An 18,175-nucleotide genomic window follows, 5' to 3' on the forward strand; every position below is an offset into this window, starting at 1 on the left:
ACTCTTTTAACCTATACCAATTCAAAATGCAGGAAAAGAAGGACTAGTTGTTATGCTGCTAGCATTCGCGAAATACGATTAATATTGTAGTCTTGAGCATTCGTGAATTCTAACGTGAATTGTAAGCAACCTTGTATAGCCCTTTTTTTCTTTTTCTTTCTCCCTTCCAACTTCAGCAACGTCAAGAATTTTAAAGGGACATCATGGTTTAACATTTAACCGATCGATCGATATCCTAATTATCGTACGCGTTTGCTATTATTTTTTTCTTTTTTTTTGTCCTTAATAATACAACGGAATTTCTCGGTTGGTACCAACTAAATTCGAATGCTAAACGTTAGTTTGAATAAATTTGTTGGTATAATCAATTAACACAATAGCGGTATCAAACGTTTCACCCTCCGGGGAGTCTAGACAGTCTATAGTGGGGACAGGGGAAGTGGGTGTTAAGTGATAGACGTCTCGTTTCGTTTCGTTTCGTTTCGTTTCGTTTCGTTTCGTTTCGTCTCGTCTGGTCTCCTTTAGCAAACTCTCCGTGGCGGACGATAAAGTTTGTTTTCTTCATTTCCAGCCGGTCCGTTTGAAAAAATATTAACGTTTTCCTCTCTCTCTCTTTCTCTCTCTTTCGACCACTCATCGTTTGTCCGTGTAAAAAGGATTAAAATTCATGGATACGCTCTGCCGCGTTTAGTATCGGAGAGTTGGGGTTGGGGGGTATAGAGAGGAAAAGTGAGAGAGAACGGGGTGGAAAAAAGAAAAAAAAGAGGAAATGGAGGAAAACAGAATACGCTCTTGGCTGTCTACTTTCTTCTTTTCGTTATTGAGCCTCCAATTAAATTCATTCTCGCGTTATAATTTTGTTGTTTATCCCATTTACTATAGGATGTATCACGATTTAAGAATAATAATTTTATTAGAAAAAAAAAAAAAAAAGAAAGAGAATAAAAATTCGATGAAATGATCCAAACATCGGTGATATGCAAAGTAATAAAAAGTGATAATATATATATATATATGTCTGTTTAGAAGAAAACAAACATTTCCACTTCGTAACAGTTTCGTGTCAGTGAGAGAAAGAGACAGAGAGTTGCCAGAAGATGAAAATAATCGACTGACCCCAGCGGTACATAACGAATCAAAGTTATTTTCGATATGAGGAAGATATTCGTTGGAAGAAAACTGGAACAGCATCAAACGAAACACCAACGAATCATTCAGAAAGCAGAGATTTGTCAAAGCACCGATTTAATTTGTCTCTGGATTATGTCGCTTGGTTATAGTAGGACGGTTTATGCTTACAACGTTCAGATTTATTAACGATTATTTGTGGCACGCGGTACCATATTAAACTATCTTTCCGTGATCTTACGAATTTTCGTAAAAGCAAAAAGAAAAAGGGTTAAATAAAAAACGTATTATATAAAATGAATTTATTGGTTGCATTCCCCTTCCTATTTTTAATCATTTCTTTACTCGTGTTTTACGCGTAGAAGTTTAATTTCGCACATAAGTTTTTTTTTTTTTTTTTTTTTTTTTTCAACGAACCATTCATTACGAACAATCGTTATCGATCTCAAAGAACTTTCATAACGTGACCTATAACCTTTGACAACGGTGTCGCAGGAATAAGCAATGGTCATTATTGTTAGAATCAAGGAGATTAACAAAAAGAAGTGATATGGGGAATTGGTTGAAGTGGAGAGTGAAATTTTTTTCATCTCCTCTTTCAATCCCATCTTCCTTTCTCTCTCTTCTCCTCTCTCTCTCTTTATCGCTCATTCTGTTTCACTCATACCACCTAATAGTTCCACTTTTAACGACGAGGCCAATTTTCTCTTCTACCGAGGCGCCTTCGATAAATGCAACCGGTCACGAGTGTTTTTCAATTAGCCCTCGACAAAGGAAACCGAACGCGAATACTAATTGCGACAAAGCGAAAAGCAAAGGAAAGCCGTGGAATAATTGGACGTAGCGATGTCGATTGCAGGGCGTTATCTTCTATCCTCGATTTTCTATCTCTTTTTTCGTCTGTTTTCCTTCTGTTTCTACTCTACCTCTAACCCCTGACTCCCCACTCCCATTCCTCCCATCTATTTCTTCTTTCTCTATTTATCCATCCATATATCTATCTATCTATCTACATATCTATCTATCTATCTATCTATCTATCTATCTATCTATTTATCAGTCTGTCTCACTTGGTCTTTCGGTTTCATTGTTTCTGTGCGATTAACCGTACGTGGAATATGAGTATTGCCGTTATCGAGAATCCAACAACTATTCCTTTTTCCACCCCCTTCGTATCGTGTCCCAACCGACCAACCAACCAACCAACCAACCCTCTCCGTGTCAAAGGACTTCGAAGAACGCCGGGACAAATACGTTTCGAGGCATGACGATCGCGCCATTTATTATTCAGCGACTCGAAAGGGTCCGCCCTCCTCTCGCGTGTATCTATGCCCTCTTCTCTTCAACCCCTCCCGGCACCTTCTCTCACCCTCTTTCTCTCTATCCTATGTGCGTGTACTTCGATCGTGGCAGGTAAACGTCCCCAACAAACTACCTAACGTTATACGTACTGTGGACTTTACTTTAACGATTAGGTTCTCATTTTTTCTCTCTATCTCTCTTCTTCTCTTTCAATTCTTTCTATTTTATTCTATGTGTGGGATTAGTAGAGGTGGCATAGGGAGAAAGGGCTAGTAAAAGTATACGGTAAGAATCGTATCTACATTTGATTTATAGTATCTGTGAACGAATTAATATAAAATTTGGATTATTTTTAAGCAAGATAGTCGTCAGAGTAAATAAGTACTATAGATTTAGATTACATTTTAACTACGATAAGAAAAGAAAAGTATTAATTATTTATTGTTCATGAGATCACGATCAAATGGGTACGTATCAAATGGGTTTATAAAAATTTCATTTTAAAAATATAAAGCTACGTGTGTGCTTTTTCTTTCTTTCTTTCTTTCTTTCTTTCTTTCTTTCTTTCTTTCTTTTTATTTTTCTCATAACTTTGGCAAAAAAGAAAAAAAAACAGAAAAGTTGTTGTTTTTTCATTGCTGCCACCCACGATATTAAAGCCATTTTGAAGAATTCAGACAGACGAAACGATCGATCGAAGTATCGGCCCCTCTCCTCTTTGTCGAGGGTGGACGCTTTTCGAATCTATGAGGGAATACACATTTGTAAACGCTCAACATTGTGCTTCATTGTAACGATACTCTGGCTAACATTACACAAGTGGAAATGCTTAAACGATTGGGTTGCTCTCGATAGAACGAAATAACGAGTGGAAAATGTAATTTTCGACAGGTAACTTGATAACTCACTCACTCTCTATCTCATTCTCTCACTGTCTCTCTCTCTCTCTCTCTCTCTCTCTCTCTCAATTGCGTTTACTAGTAAAACTTTGGTAATAAAAGTAACAATTGTTGAACGTGACTATTATCAAACTCTTTATGATCGTTGTTTACCCGTTTCAATTTCGATCGAATAAAATTAATACACCTACTGACGAGAGTATTTTCAAAATAATTTTTCCAACGCGTGCCAACTAATTTGATACAACTGTGAGAGTACGTCCTTTTTTTTTTCTTCTTTTTCTCTCGTTTATTGGATATAAATATATATACATATAAAAAAAAAAAATAATTAATACACCGACATACCTTTTACAAATAATTTCCTACAATCGAATTGTACTTGTAATTATCAATATCGTTATTACGTATATATATATATATATATATATATATATACTAAATGAATAGAGTTCATTATAAAATAATTTCTAAATGCTTGTTTCGTGGTATAGTCCATCTCACAATTCATGCAAGTTAATTGTATTTAACGTATATTAACCGAATATATTTTTCTTCTTTTATTTTATTTTTTTTTCTGTTCATTTACCACCACCATCAACTGTTAGATCAAACAAAATGTGTGCTTCAATTAAGACCGACGTAAGTTTCTATTATTGGAGGACGTGCGAGAGCATGGCCACGCATAAATTATATTTGTGTACCTTAATGATTGGAACCTTGGAATACACACGCACACACGTTTCGCTCCCACGGAGAGTAAGAGAGTAAAAGTGAGTGAGTGAGTGAGTGAATGAGTGAGAGAGAGTGAGACAGGAATGAAAGAGGGATAGAGAGAGAGTGAGAGAGAGAGAGAGAGAGAGAGAGAAGAGTCACAGACACACGCAGAGATTTACACAACTAGATAAGCACGCGTATAGGCGACTCGATTAATCAGGAACTCGGTATACGAGAGCGAATCGCGTGTGTTTGCATAGCCAAACACATAAGTTTTCCACTCGTTTGTGTATTCTACGTTTATATCTCTTTGGTGTATATAATCAAGGAGAAGGAAGAGAAGAAGAAGAAGAAAATGAAGAAGAAGAAAATGAAGAAGAAGATGAAGAAGAAGAAGAAGAAGGAAAAGGAGCTAATTGGTGGAAGACATTTTAAGGTTCTCAATCTCTCTTATTACTATGTCTATGTCTCTCTATCTCTTTCTTTCTTTCTCTCTCTCTCTCTCTCTTTTTCTTTCTCTCTTTCTCTCACTACCACTTTCTGTTACCATTCATCTATCTCTTTCTATTTCTCAACGTCTTACGATTTTAACTTTAATGCAGTTATTAACCAACGTCACTCAAAGTTCCGTTTCCGATGATGGGATAGTGGCGCTTAACTTTAGTTCGTAGTTTAATTATACGAAATGTTATTTGAGAGCGTCTAAGAGAGATTTGCCAAGAAAATGGAGACAATATAATATCGACTAGGACGTTTTCTTACAATTCTATAATGATTATTAAGCGTGCTTCCGAAGATTGTATTCCTATTTTCTCTTTTTTTTTTTTGTTATAGCTTAATAGAGGAACATTAGTTAGAATTTGTATGTAAAACTGCGAGACAAATGAAATTATTTTGACTTGTCAATTAATTTGTTATCTTTTCAAATGAACGTATTTAATATTTGTGCATAAATTAATCATACATCTGACATACTTCATAATACAGTTACAAAAAAGTAACATATGTATATAGTTTTCTAGATGGGATGAATTTAATATCAAGACACCGAATTAATTGTTACAGTCTAATATTATTTAAGAACGTATTTGATCACACGGTTTCATGGTTTATTATTAACTTCAAAGGGGAATATCTGTCGTCAAGAACTGTCGACATAAATATCCTCGCTATGACAAACGTGACACATATCCTTTTCCTTGAGACACCCAAAGCTATGAGCCAAGAAAGAAAAATAAAGAAATAGCGAGTGAGTTAGTGAGTGAGAGAAAGAGAGAGAGAGAGAGAGAGAGAGAGAGAGGAAGATTCAAAGACTGCGAGGTGGTATAGTACTTACTTCTAGGCGTGTCTTTCTGTCGACGAGCATCACAAATCGTTTTCAACGTGTCGTTGTTAAATATCTATGGGGTCAACGAAAGCCGTTAGCATTCTCAACATGACGAACCAACCTTTTGCTAAATATTGTAATAGAGAAAACTCTATTACATTGCTTGAAAAATGATTATAACTCTAAGGGATATATTGAAAAAAATAATAAATACCGTATGTGTGCTTGTTGTATGTAATATAATGTCAAAGAATCAATGAATTCATTTTTCAAATGCACCAAACTAAAGAATAAATTATATATCCGTTATGTATATTATGTACAATATTATATATTTTCTTTCACACCGATTGAAGATTTCTTGCTAGAAGGACACGGTGTATATATGTATATATTCATATATATATATATATATATATATATATATATATATATATATATTTGTTTTTTTTTCAAGAAAAAAGTCAGAGAGCAAAGATAAACGACATTTCTAATTTGCGATCAAAAATCAAACGGATCGTAAATAGCAATTGAAAATCTATTAATGTTTTATTATTTATTTTTGATCTTGCTTTTAATTTAAAGTTTTTTCTTTTTTTTTTTTTTAGTATCAATGAAATAAACGCGATTAGAAAACACGAATTATTTGCAATAAATGTTGAAACATTAGAATCGTTTAAATTAAAACAATGAATATGAATATTGGTATATATCAATGAGATTAATATTGATATTTCCGAAAAATATGAATCATTCGAGTAAAATGTTAACACAAAACGTAGAGATAGATAGATTTTCTCCTGATTTCCTTTTATTATTCTATATAATTGGAAATAAATAAATGATACGATCAAAAACGAAAATGAAAATAAATTTGGTTTCTACGTAAACGATAAATCAATTCCGCGGCCCCCCCCCTCCTCACCGTGGAATATTATTATTTGTCATATGATTATTACTATTAGTCATAGATATTACTATTAATTTAATATTATTATTATTATTATTATATTTCAAATCGAAAAGAGTAATTAATGGGTCAAGAATATGGAACATAACTATCTTGAAAATTGTATCCCGACGCGATCTAATTTATATTTGAATAAATTAAATAACTCAACACACAATGCTCTGTGTTTGATTATTCTAACGATTTAAACGAAATATTATTCAATATTTTATAATTGTTTTTCATAAAATATTAAAAATTTCAATTAAGACGTTAATTAACGTTTTCCGTGATAATGTTTAAACTATATAATATGGCTATACGTCCCCACCCTTCTTTCTTTACGAGTTTTCTCTCTCGTTAATGCACGAGTTGGTTATCACAAAAAAGCGCAAACTCGACGAACTTTTCCTTCATTACATAGTAGAATTACAATAATTAGAAGCCGACAGCGAAACCAGCGATACATACACATACACACACAGATAGAAAAACCTAGGACACACACACACACACACATTTATATATATATATATATATATAAACGTAGTTATGTATATCTCTCTGAAAAATTACAAAGTAGAAAAAGGGATGTTGAACGTGCTGACCAAGGGTAGAAAATTTTAGCAACGGAAGTAGCTGGACGTGCGAGCGGGTAGGCAGGCAGGCAGGCAGTTCCGTCGAAGGTGAAAAAGATCAAGACTGAAAATTTGATTCTTTAGACCTAGTGATAGAGGTACCACTACCACGACCACTAGCACCACAATTCAACCCCCCAATCATTATCATCATCTACCCACATCCATCTAACGATAGTGACCTGAATTAAGCGTCTAATTGTGAGAACGACACGTGCAAAAGCGGCCAGCAGTACCTCCTCCCTCCTATGGACTCTTTAATGACCAAGAGAAAAAGGGTGATGGTTGTAATAAGTGAGTGGGTGAGGGTGGTAAGGGCAGATATGGAAGATAGGTTAGAGGTGAGAAGGTGGTGTGGTGCCGTTGCCGTTGCCGGTGGTATTGGCAAAGGTGGGAGTGAGAGTGGGGTTGGGGGTGGGAGCGGGGACGATGAGGAACGGGTGGAAGCAGCAATTAACTTCTCCTCGCGAGATTAGAGCGAGATATTACGAGATATCGAGCGACTTAACAGCAACACGCGAGAGACTTCAAAGGCAGTAATAAACTGCCTCTAATGAACCCCTTATCGCTCTCTCGGCACCCCTTCCCTTCGACCCTCCTGGCCCTTCTTTGACGACCTACCATCTACCAGTGGCGTACGTGTCCACCCTCTCTCGCCTCTTTCTTTCTCTCTCTCTCTCTTTCTCTATGTTTCTCTCTATTTCACTTGGCTCTACCACCTCAACATGAACGCGATGCGGGTTGGAATCGAGTCCTGAAAATATCAAGTCTATGTCTCTTTCTTTCTCTTTCTCTTTCTTTTTTTTTTTCTTTCTCTCTTGTGTCGCTATCGCTTTAACTTTTTCTTCGTCTTCTTTTGTACACGGCTTGTCACGAGGCTCGTGATAAGGCACTATTACCACATCGATCCGTCGTCGTTCACTTGGGCCACTGTGAACGCGGAAAACTCTTCTCGCTTCATCATCGCGTGCTAAACTTCTATTATGTTCTCTCGTTGTAAATATTTTTCTTAATAAGGGCGCGAAAAGTAGCATTGGATCTGATCATTCGCCCGTCACAGTTTCTTTTTCTCTCTCTTTCTCTCTCTCTCTCTCTCTCATATAATATTGTTTCATTTTGAACTCGAATATGGTTACTTATATTAGTATTTCTTTTTTTAGTTTGTATAAGGGATAAAGTGAAGAAAAATGTTGTTAGAATTTGTAGCACCATTTTATTGGAAATATAATTTAGTGGTATTACTATTATACGTTAAACGGAGAGAATTTTTTTTTTTTTTGTTGTTTTCTTATAATACAAGACTTCATTAAGTTTTTTTTTTCTTTTTTTATAAGAATATATGAAATAAATATGAAGACTTATTATATGTCGTATTTCATGATCACTAACGAGGAATTAATGATTGGTGAAGAAAATGAAAGGTGATATTAAGAGGTCCGTTAAATCGAATAGAATCGAAAGGTTTGATCAATAAGGTAGTTTGAACATGATGATTTATCAAATTGATCCAGTAAATGGTACGATGAAAGAATTTAATTGAAATTTAACGAGCATGAAAGTTAGTTACTTAATCATTTCTAATTACTGATGATTTCAAAAACTAAACCAGGTTATATTTTAACTTACTAAAGAAGTACAAAATAAAACAACAACAACAACAATAATAATAAAAAAAAAAAGAAGAAAAAAATCAAGATAGATTCGATCATAAGTTTCTGTACTTTAACATTAAATATAATATTTTATTATATAACAATAAAGTGTATTATGATTAATCGTAGTAATTACTTCAAATTGTTTTATTTCTAATCTACTATCTTTTAACGATGAAACAATAAACTAATCGTACAATCAAAAATTATAGATAATAGTTAAACATTTATATAGTTTATTGACTAACTGTCATATAACATCTGCTTGAAATCTTCCTAACGTACGTTTCGCGAGACTGGGAAATGGACAAGATCAACGTAGAAGATATTTAGATGCGATATAAAGTTGCATTACGTAGAAAAATGAAGATGCAAAGACGGGGAGAGAGAGAAAGAGAGAGAGAGAGAGAAAGACAGACAAACAGACAGACAGACAAACAGACAGAAAGACAGACAGAGAGGAAGAATCGCAGTTTTACCAAGTACAATTGTAACATGTGCTACTACGATTTAACGAATGCGATCAGATGGTGCGATAAGCGACACGAATTACCCTTATCTGTCGTGAAAAGAGTAATGGAGCGCTGACGAATCGATATTCGCCCTACGGTGACTACCGATGTAGTAGTTCTCTCTTTCTTGTTTCTGGGATTGCTTTGAATCGCATCACTGACTATCGGTTATATAAAGTACGCAAAATATTCACAAGCGTGGGATTGAAATGAAATTGATAAAATCAAAAAGAATTTAGTAGAAAAGGGTAAAAAAAAAGGATACAAGAAAGAAAAAAGAAAGAAAAAAAGAAGGAAGGTATGATAGATACATTTCGATTTATATTATACACATTGGCACGTTGTTTCAATCAAGTTCACGAGTAATCTATAATAGATAACAAACAACGGCATTTAATTAAAATAAAATATAATCATTGACGGATCTCTAACAAATGTCTATAATTTGATAAGCTCATTTTTAACGATAACACGATATTTCCTTTTCCCTTTTATCAAACCAACGTTCATAGAACGTGAGTGTGCGAAAACGATTTTTTGTCCATTTAAAAAAAAAAAAAAAAGGAAAAAAGAGACATCGATTATTGGACGACGGCCCATACTACACAACGACGAACGTCCATCTCACCTTCTTTCGTAAGCATTCATTTTTTTGTTTCTCTACCGGCTATCGTTTTGTCAGTGTCAGAAATGATTTATGATTACCACCCCCTCTATTCTCCTTCATTCTTCTGAAAAAAAGATTGAAAAAACAAACCGCAATATAATGTTTGTATTTTCAAATGTATTTAACTATTATTACCGGATGCGATACGAATTAACGCGAGAGGACATCGTTATTTGGTTGCACCTATGGCAAAATACTTGACTGTTGGATCATCGAGTATGTTGGAACTTGTAGTCCACAATTTGAGTTCTAAGTAAATAACGACTAACTTTTAATTAAAAAAAAAAAAAAAAAAAAAAAAAAAAAAATCAGAATTAAGATTTACGTTTGATAAACACATATCGTTACGATCATTCGTTACTTAACATTTGTCAGAGAGGAAAAGAGAGAAAGAGAGACGACCAAACAAAGAAGTTATTCTTAGTTGTAACGTTAAGTGTTTCATCGAACTTGACGATGTGGGCGAAGATTTACGTTGCTTTAATACTTTAGCCGTTAATGGGATTACAGGGAATACCTTTCCTTCATCCTTTACTCTACTACCTCCATTCTCATTCCATCTCCCTTACTCTATGTCTCTTTCTTCCTTTACATTCTAAAGGGTTAGGAATTCGTGCGAAGAACTTCGCTCGCGATGTCTTCCTACTGGTGTGTCCCCTGTGCGCGCGTGTAAGCAAGAAGATACGACATTTCCACTACGAATACGACAACGACAACGACGACAACACACAACTACGAAAGGAAAGCGTATGAGAAGGAAAGAGAGAGAGAGAGAGAGAGAGAGAGAGAGAGAGAGAGAGAGAGAGAGAGAGGAAGAGAGAGAAATATATATATATAAGCGTTAGAAGAGACGCACCCTGTCGCCGCGCTCCGTCAAGCCCAATCATGTTGATTCAACAAAGTACCCACCTACCAAATTGCTGGAATTTGGTATTCGGCCAGAAGCTGAAGGAGGACGACGCGACGGGGAGAATGCTAGAGGGTATGGTAACCAAGAGAGAGAGTAACAGAGACAGATAGAGAAATAGAGTGAAAGAGTGAGTGAGAGAGTGTGAGAGAGAGAGAGAGAGAGAGAGAGAGAGGAACCTGAAACGGTCTGATTGCACATCTAGGCCAAACCAGCACAACGACGACGTCGCTCCAGCGGAAAGCCGGGCGATGATTGGCCGCTCTCCTCGCTCCGAAATCCACCGTCAATCCCTTCGACCCTCTCTCTCTCTCTTTCTCTTTCTCTCTTCCCTTCACACTCACTCTTTCATCCGAAACCCGATGGCGCTGCTCTCTCAGGCTCACTCCGTGCGAGAAGCACGGCAGGAGGGGGTGGACGTGAAGAGGGTGGGGATGATTGGACGCATCTCGGTGATTGTGGTACCATCCCTGCACCTCACCCTGGTCCACCACACACAGTCACCAACCCCTTCCAGATATCTCTCTCTCTCTCTCTTACACTCTCTTTCTATTTCTCTCTCGTTCTCTTCCTATACGGCGCATCCTCTCCGCACGCGGTGGTCTACCCTTCCCTTTACTCCTGGCGCAGCCACCCCCTACTACACGCCTGTAAATCGAGTTTACCCTCTTGCCGTGGCTCAGCCCTTCAATCAAACTGATTGAAACATTCCTTGAATCCAAAAGAAACGAACCGCCGACGCTGTACCCCCTTCTCGCTCTCCTCACCCCCATTTACCATCCTTCACGTTTTCTACCTTCTCTCTCCTCCTCCTCCTCCTCCTCCTCCTCCTCTTCTTCTTCTTCTTCTTCTCCGCTTCTTCCCTTTCTCATCCCCTTATTCTATCTCATTCTTTTACCATCTATCTCTATCTTCTACTTATTCTCCCTTCACCGATCGACTGTTCTCTATTTCTCCGTTTTCTTCCCTTTTTCTTTTTTTTTCTTTTTTTTTTTTTTTGCAAATTGTCGGATTTTTTTTTCTTCTCTCACGCCTCTCTTTATTCGTCCACCCTCTCGCGCGTAACTACACACATTCCCATCTAGCCAGTATTCTTTTTCTCTTTGTTTTATTTCTTTGTATTCTTCTTCTTCTTCTTATTCCTGTACGAGGGCCTGATTTCGATACCTCGTCAACACCGTACACCACCACCACCACCCCACATAACACATAGATGTTATCTACCATCGTCTTTAGAGCAACGAGAATTCGATGCTGCATTTTTTGTGTCCTCTTTATCTTGATTTTCATCAAGGAGTAGCAATTTCCGCGACATGTTTGACTTTCTCCGTCCTGTTTATGTATGTTTGTATCCATCGTCCAGGAGGAGTTTCTCTTCGTTTTTCATCTAAATAAGTTTTCCATTCTTGAACAGCAAACGGGGAAGTTTTCTCTCTTTATCTTTTTCTTTTTTTTTTTTTCTTCTTCTCTCCTCGTAAATATTGATTCTCAAACTGTAATGCATTATCTGTTTTCTTTTTCTTTTTATCTTAAATAAATAATACTTTACATGGAAGAATTTAGAGTATTCATCGAAATCATTATCATTCGAGGAACAATTGAGAAGATATATATATATATATATATATATATGTATTTGTTGAAATGAGACAATGCAATTTCCGTCACGATTTCAGAACAACTACCTTCGAAGGTACAGCTACGAATAATCATTATATTGTACCAGCTCGAAATTCGATTTATCGAAGCAATGTTCCCATGAACATTAGCTGGATGGACGTCTGGAGATGTTCCATGATCAAATATTGATACTACGTTAGACCAAATCGTTCCACTATGCCAACAGATTAGGAAGTACGTGCACGACGCCCGAGAGTCGTATTGAGAATGTATATACCAGTAGGTCGAATATATGAACAACTTATGAAAGAGTCGTCAAACTATTTTGGGTAGACTTGAGAAATGTTTAAAATTACCAAGAATCTATCTACTATCTAACTAACTACACTATCTAATGTCTATTTATTGAAATCTATTTTCTGACTCGATTTCTCAGTTTATTTATTTAGTTAAGAATAGTTAAGTACAAGGGTAATCAAATATTACTGAGAAATAATTTCATTTCAATGAAACCTGACAAACACAACGAAATGCTTATTGTTAAAAAGCTAAGAATTAAATTGAATCATAATATAAATTTTATTCCCATCCTTATTAAGTAATATTGATTTAGTCTATCTTTTAAATTCACATATTTATAGTAGTCGTTCTTCGAAATCAACAAAAGAGTTTTTAAAATACTAATTGCAGTTGCAACATCTGGATTCTGAAAGGAAACATATGTGACCGGCCATTTTTACAGTCCCCATATTCTGATCCGCGGTAAATACGAATACCTGGGACGGTAAATACGTCTGCTGACGTGACACGTGTGCTCGACGCGGCCGCAGTATGAGACAGAGAAAGAGAGAGAGAGAGAGAGAGAGAGAGAAAGAGAGGGGGAAGAGAGAGAGAGAAAGAGAAAGAGAAAGAGAGAGAAAGCAAGAGACTGGTTGTTCTTCCGAGGAACGTTGCATTACGCCATATTGGCACCAGTTCGTGCTTATTCGTACGGGAATATTCAGACAAATAAATGGTCGAATATGTATATATATATATATATATGTATATGTATATATATATATATATATATATATATATATATATATATATATATATATATATATATATTCATTGTAATCTCAACAACACAATGTCTCTTAAAAATAATAGAGAAAACATTGAAATAAAACGTTGAATACTCAAGTTCTTTCGATGCGAGGAATAGACAAATGTACGTTAAGGAAAATTACAACGAGGACGACTATGACGACGAATCAACGAGAAGATAAAGGGTCAGTAGTCATTTAAATGATTCGATACATATCATATTGTCGGAAGAAGAAGAAGAAGAAGAAGAAGTATTGCGTAAAAGTTAGTGCGAGACTCGGGAGTTGTTTTACAAAATTCATAGTAGCATATCTGTTCGATCGATCGGACGAGATTTAATATTTAATCGGTTGATACGTATAAAAGAAACGGTCGTCGAATAAAAAATCAGACGTATTCATTACCTTACGTGTGCACTAGGCACGCAACCGGACGGACACACACGCACAAAGAGATATACAGTATAGAGGTAAATATATGTACTTAAGATAGAAAGAGAGAAAAGACACAGGTTGTGTCAATCTATTTTCGTGTGCCGACTAAGTTCAACGTCTGTTTCTCATTAAATTGCGCTCTGACCTCGAATCTCTCTAAATTTGGAACGGTCCTCGTGGATTAGGTGTACATATTCATTCGTCCCGGCCAGTTTCTGGACGTTTTCAATTTTCTATCGAACACAAACGGGATACTATTTGTTAGAATGTTAGAAAAAAAAAAAACACCAAAAAAGATATTTCTCTGAGATACGGTTAAGGTTTACCGTTATTATCGGGACCAACATTACAACCACGTGTTGTGTACTACTACTACTACTATTACTATTATTGCTACTATTCGGCCATTTTCGATTGATTTCTTATGTTAAACGGAGATGCAAAAAATATATTACAAAATTATTCGAATTCATTTTACGATTCTTTTTTCTCTCAATTTCTGACGGAAATCCGATATCCTCGTTGTATCGGCGAAGGTTTCCCCCATTTTTTTGCTTTTCGTTGTTGCTGTTGCTGTTGCTGTTATATTACTATAGAAGCAAATAACTCGTGATTCAACAAACCGACATCGGTTAACTTTCGATTTGGTGGAATAATCCATTTTCTTTAATTTCCGTGTATCGTTCTCGAATATCGATGTGTATTACCTTCTCTCTTTCTCTCTCTCTCTCTCTTTTCTGTCTTATCGCTCTTCAAATATCGCTATGTTCGATTACCTAGCTTCACTATCTTTGTCTTGTCGCACGACTTTTATCGTAATTAATACTTTATCTTAATTAACACACTACGCATTATCTATACCCACACGATTTCTCGTCATTTTTCTTTCCCTTTTTTCTTCTTTTCTTTCTTTCTCTGTCTGTTTGTCTGTTTGTCTGTCTGTCTGTCTGTCTGTCTGTCTGTCTCGTTCTTATTCCCTGTTTGTACTTTTTTTCTCGTCTCTCATTCGATTCAAACATTTTTTCATCTTACAAGCACGATATCGAGTCACAAGTTTTATCTTTAATCTTATTACTGCACATTGCACATTCCCTGCATCGTTCATCGGCAAACGTTTATCGTCATATCCTGTACTCTGTCGATATTCGATATTGTTTTCTTAAAAATGATCCTTAACGTATTTAGTTTGCTTCTAGATAATCACATTCAGTTCAATGTCAATTTTTAAACATATTTCTCAAGTGTTTCGACTTATCATCAATCAGTATATTATAGATTACCTCGAGTTTTATTTTATTTTATTCTTTTTTTTTAAAAATATATTTTATTATTGTTTTCTTTTTATTTGTTATGTCTTTTTTTGTTCATTAAATTAATACTTTGTCCATATGTAATATTTAATCAAATTTACGTATGTATTCTAAGTTTCAATGAGATCCATGGGGATCGATAAAAGGCAACATTTTTATTTCTCAACCGTGTGCTAATTAATTTATTTTTTGTTTTGTTTGTATTAAAGAAAAAATCGAATAAACAAACAGATAAAAATATAAAATATGTATAACTTACCTTCTGTAGTCGGTCTTACAGAGAATCATGCCGCTTCTGGTGTAGCAAGAGTGGCCGATTTCTGCTAGGGTCGCATTACAATATGTGCACTTCAAACAGCCATTATGCCAATAGCGATCCATCGCTAGTAACAGCCATCTTTCGACTATCTGACCGCCACAACCCGCGCATAACTGAGTGCTCGTTGGTGCACTTGGACCGCCTTCTTGCTGCAGAAAAAGAAGAAGACAACATTTCTTATTACCTTTTGGTGCAGTCATGTAAATTCATAAATTACTAACGTTAAACGATATTCTTAATAAGGTGAAGAAGGAGGAGGAGGAGGAGGAGGAGGAGAAGGAGGGGAGGAGTTTAGTTTACCGATAAGAAACGAAATTTCATTGCTACACGTGCACAACCTTCGTTTCAAGAGACAAGTTAACACGAGTTTCAAAGTATTTTAATTAAGTTACGTTGTGGACAAAAAAAAAATGAGTTTTTCGAAATATTCAATTTGCATCGTTCTTTATATATACATATATAGCTACGCATACAGACACACACATATATGTATATAAATTTTGAAAATTTTGGAAGAATCGTTGAATCGTTTGAATGAGCACCACTGCGGACGGAGGGAAGGAGGAAGGCTAACGGATGGTTTCCCATTCTTCTCGTGTCCAACTACGCAGTGGTACTCCGCACGCTTTGGTTAAGACGATACTACTTTCCTCTTTCTAAATTGATCAACTATATTTTTTCTTTTTATTTTTTTTTCTTTTTTTTAACGTGCGCACGACAAACCTGGAACCATCGTGTGGCACCTGCGCGTTAGCGAGCGAGCGAGCGAGCGAGCAAGCGAGCACAATGCATGATTAAACAACGAGATTACATCTCGTTAACCGAATATACAATCTCAACGTTGAAATATCAAGAAGTCTTATATATATATATATATATATATTACGAAATTATTCAAATTGAAAAGTGACGTTATTTATAATCGCCTATATTAAAAAAAAAAAAAAAAAAAAAATCAATTAACATAAATTGAATTACACTTTCGATTATCGTAAAGTAGAAAAATTGTTAAAAAATTTACTAAAGTTCGTTATAAGATGAATACATTAAATTCAAGGCACACATAATAGTACAATGTAAGAATAATATTAAATGAATAAGTAATGAAATGCAAAGAATAATAGTATAATAATAGATCGATTTGACGAAAATGACGTTGGTAGCACAAATACATACACATACACACACAGTGAAGAAGAGAGAGAGAGAGAGAGAGCTTGTCACGCGGGTCAAGTCTAGCGTGGGTTCGTAAGTAAAACGTGAGAAAGTTCAAGGCGTGCCTGCCTGCCTTCTTTGCATTAATGCAACCGCCTCTGACAAAAAAATGTCCTTGCAGCACACGAAGTTGGTTCAAGCAATAATTTATTAGCCTGGAATGTCTCTTATACCGTCGTCGTCGTCGTCGTCGTCGTCGAGAGAGTAACGCGCCTTGAGAAACTATTGTCGCCAGCACCAAGTCAATTTCCGTGATGCAACCTTTTCTTCTTCTTCTCTCTCTCTTTCTCTCTTTTCCTTATGAACAACAACGCGCTCTTGTGTGCGCTCGGTTGCGCGCGCGCACAACAGCGCACAATCTCACTCTCTTACTCTCTCTCTCTCTCTCTCTCATTTTCTATATCTCTATCTTTGTCTTTCTACTAGTGGTCCCCTGTACGTAACTCGTTCCATCCCGCGCACTTAATTAAGCCTCTTTCGTCGTTGAGATTTTATCGAGACGGCGAAACGAGGCGCTACTAAGTAAAGCTACGAACAATTGCATAAACATAAGATCTCATGGCACCGTTGCGGAAACTTTGCCCTGCGCGACAGGAAAGTGCGCGGCACTGTGCACGTTGCACGGTGAGAGTTAAAGAATTTAAGAAAAGAATGACAAAATAAGAAAAAGGAAGGAAGGAAGGAAGGAAGGAAGATAGAATAAAAGGTTGGAACAGCAGGTTTCCGATATATGTTACTTATATTTTATATACAATTGTAACATGAAAATGTTTACTATAACAACTTTCTACCAATTCAATTGAAATAACAAATTAAAAGGATTTTATTCATTTAAATTCTTAAGCACGACGCGCCACTATATTGGCTCATTCTATTACTTCACTAGCTCAATATTTTTGTACCAACTATATTATTAATTATTGAATTTGTATTTATTATTATTATTATATAAACATTTGTTTGTTTATTATTAATATTAAATTATCAAAGTTAATTTATGTGTTGTGTATCTTATGTCTTTAAGAAACATTATAATTTAATTATCAAAAACTTTATTTTAATGTACTCGCGTAAAGAATATCATTGTTCATCACATACTGTGTAGTTATACAGTTTACACGCAATCCTCGTTGAACTCTGTTGTACAGAGAAATAGTACCGCGCGAAATTTAGCCATGCTTAAGAATTTAAAGGAATTTAAGAAAAGAAAGTAAGAAAATGGAAGGAAGGAAGGAAGAAAGGAAGGAAGAATAAAAAGTTGGATAAGAGGACCAACAAGTTTCTTAAATATGTTACTTATATTTAGTATAAAATTAAACGTCTTTCCTCCTCTATAACAACGTTTCATCAATTCATAAATTAAAATGACACTTTATTAATCGTACTTTTACTTATTTCAATATTGCCGATAAGAATATTATAATTAAATTTTCGATTATACGGAAATGAGTTACACTTTCGACTTTCACCTTTTATATTGAATTTTTAAA

The 18,175-nt window shown here is 35.5% G+C and overlaps 1 protein-coding gene across 2 annotated transcripts in view; it reads right to left on the reverse strand.

The window, feature by feature from the left end:
* LOC107067182 (uncharacterized) overlaps nucleotides 1–18,175 on the reverse strand; it is a 108,209-nt gene that overhangs the window by 30,562 nt on the left and 59,472 nt on the right. For both annotated transcript variants that reach the window (XM_015322452.2, XM_015322451.2), the window contains exon 3: nucleotides 15,411–15,619. In XM_015322452.2, the coding sequence (XP_015177938.1) occupies nucleotides 15,411–15,619 (209 nt within the window). The remainder of the gene's footprint in view (nucleotides 1–15,410; nucleotides 15,620–18,175) is intronic.

This window comes from Polistes dominula, unplaced genomic scaffold (genome assembly GCF_049000335.1).
Source record: "Polistes dominula isolate Pdom_NZ unplaced genomic scaffold, Pdom_raw_medaka contig_16, whole genome shotgun sequence".
NCBI lineage: Eukaryota > Metazoa > Arthropoda > Insecta > Hymenoptera > Vespidae > Polistes > Polistes dominula.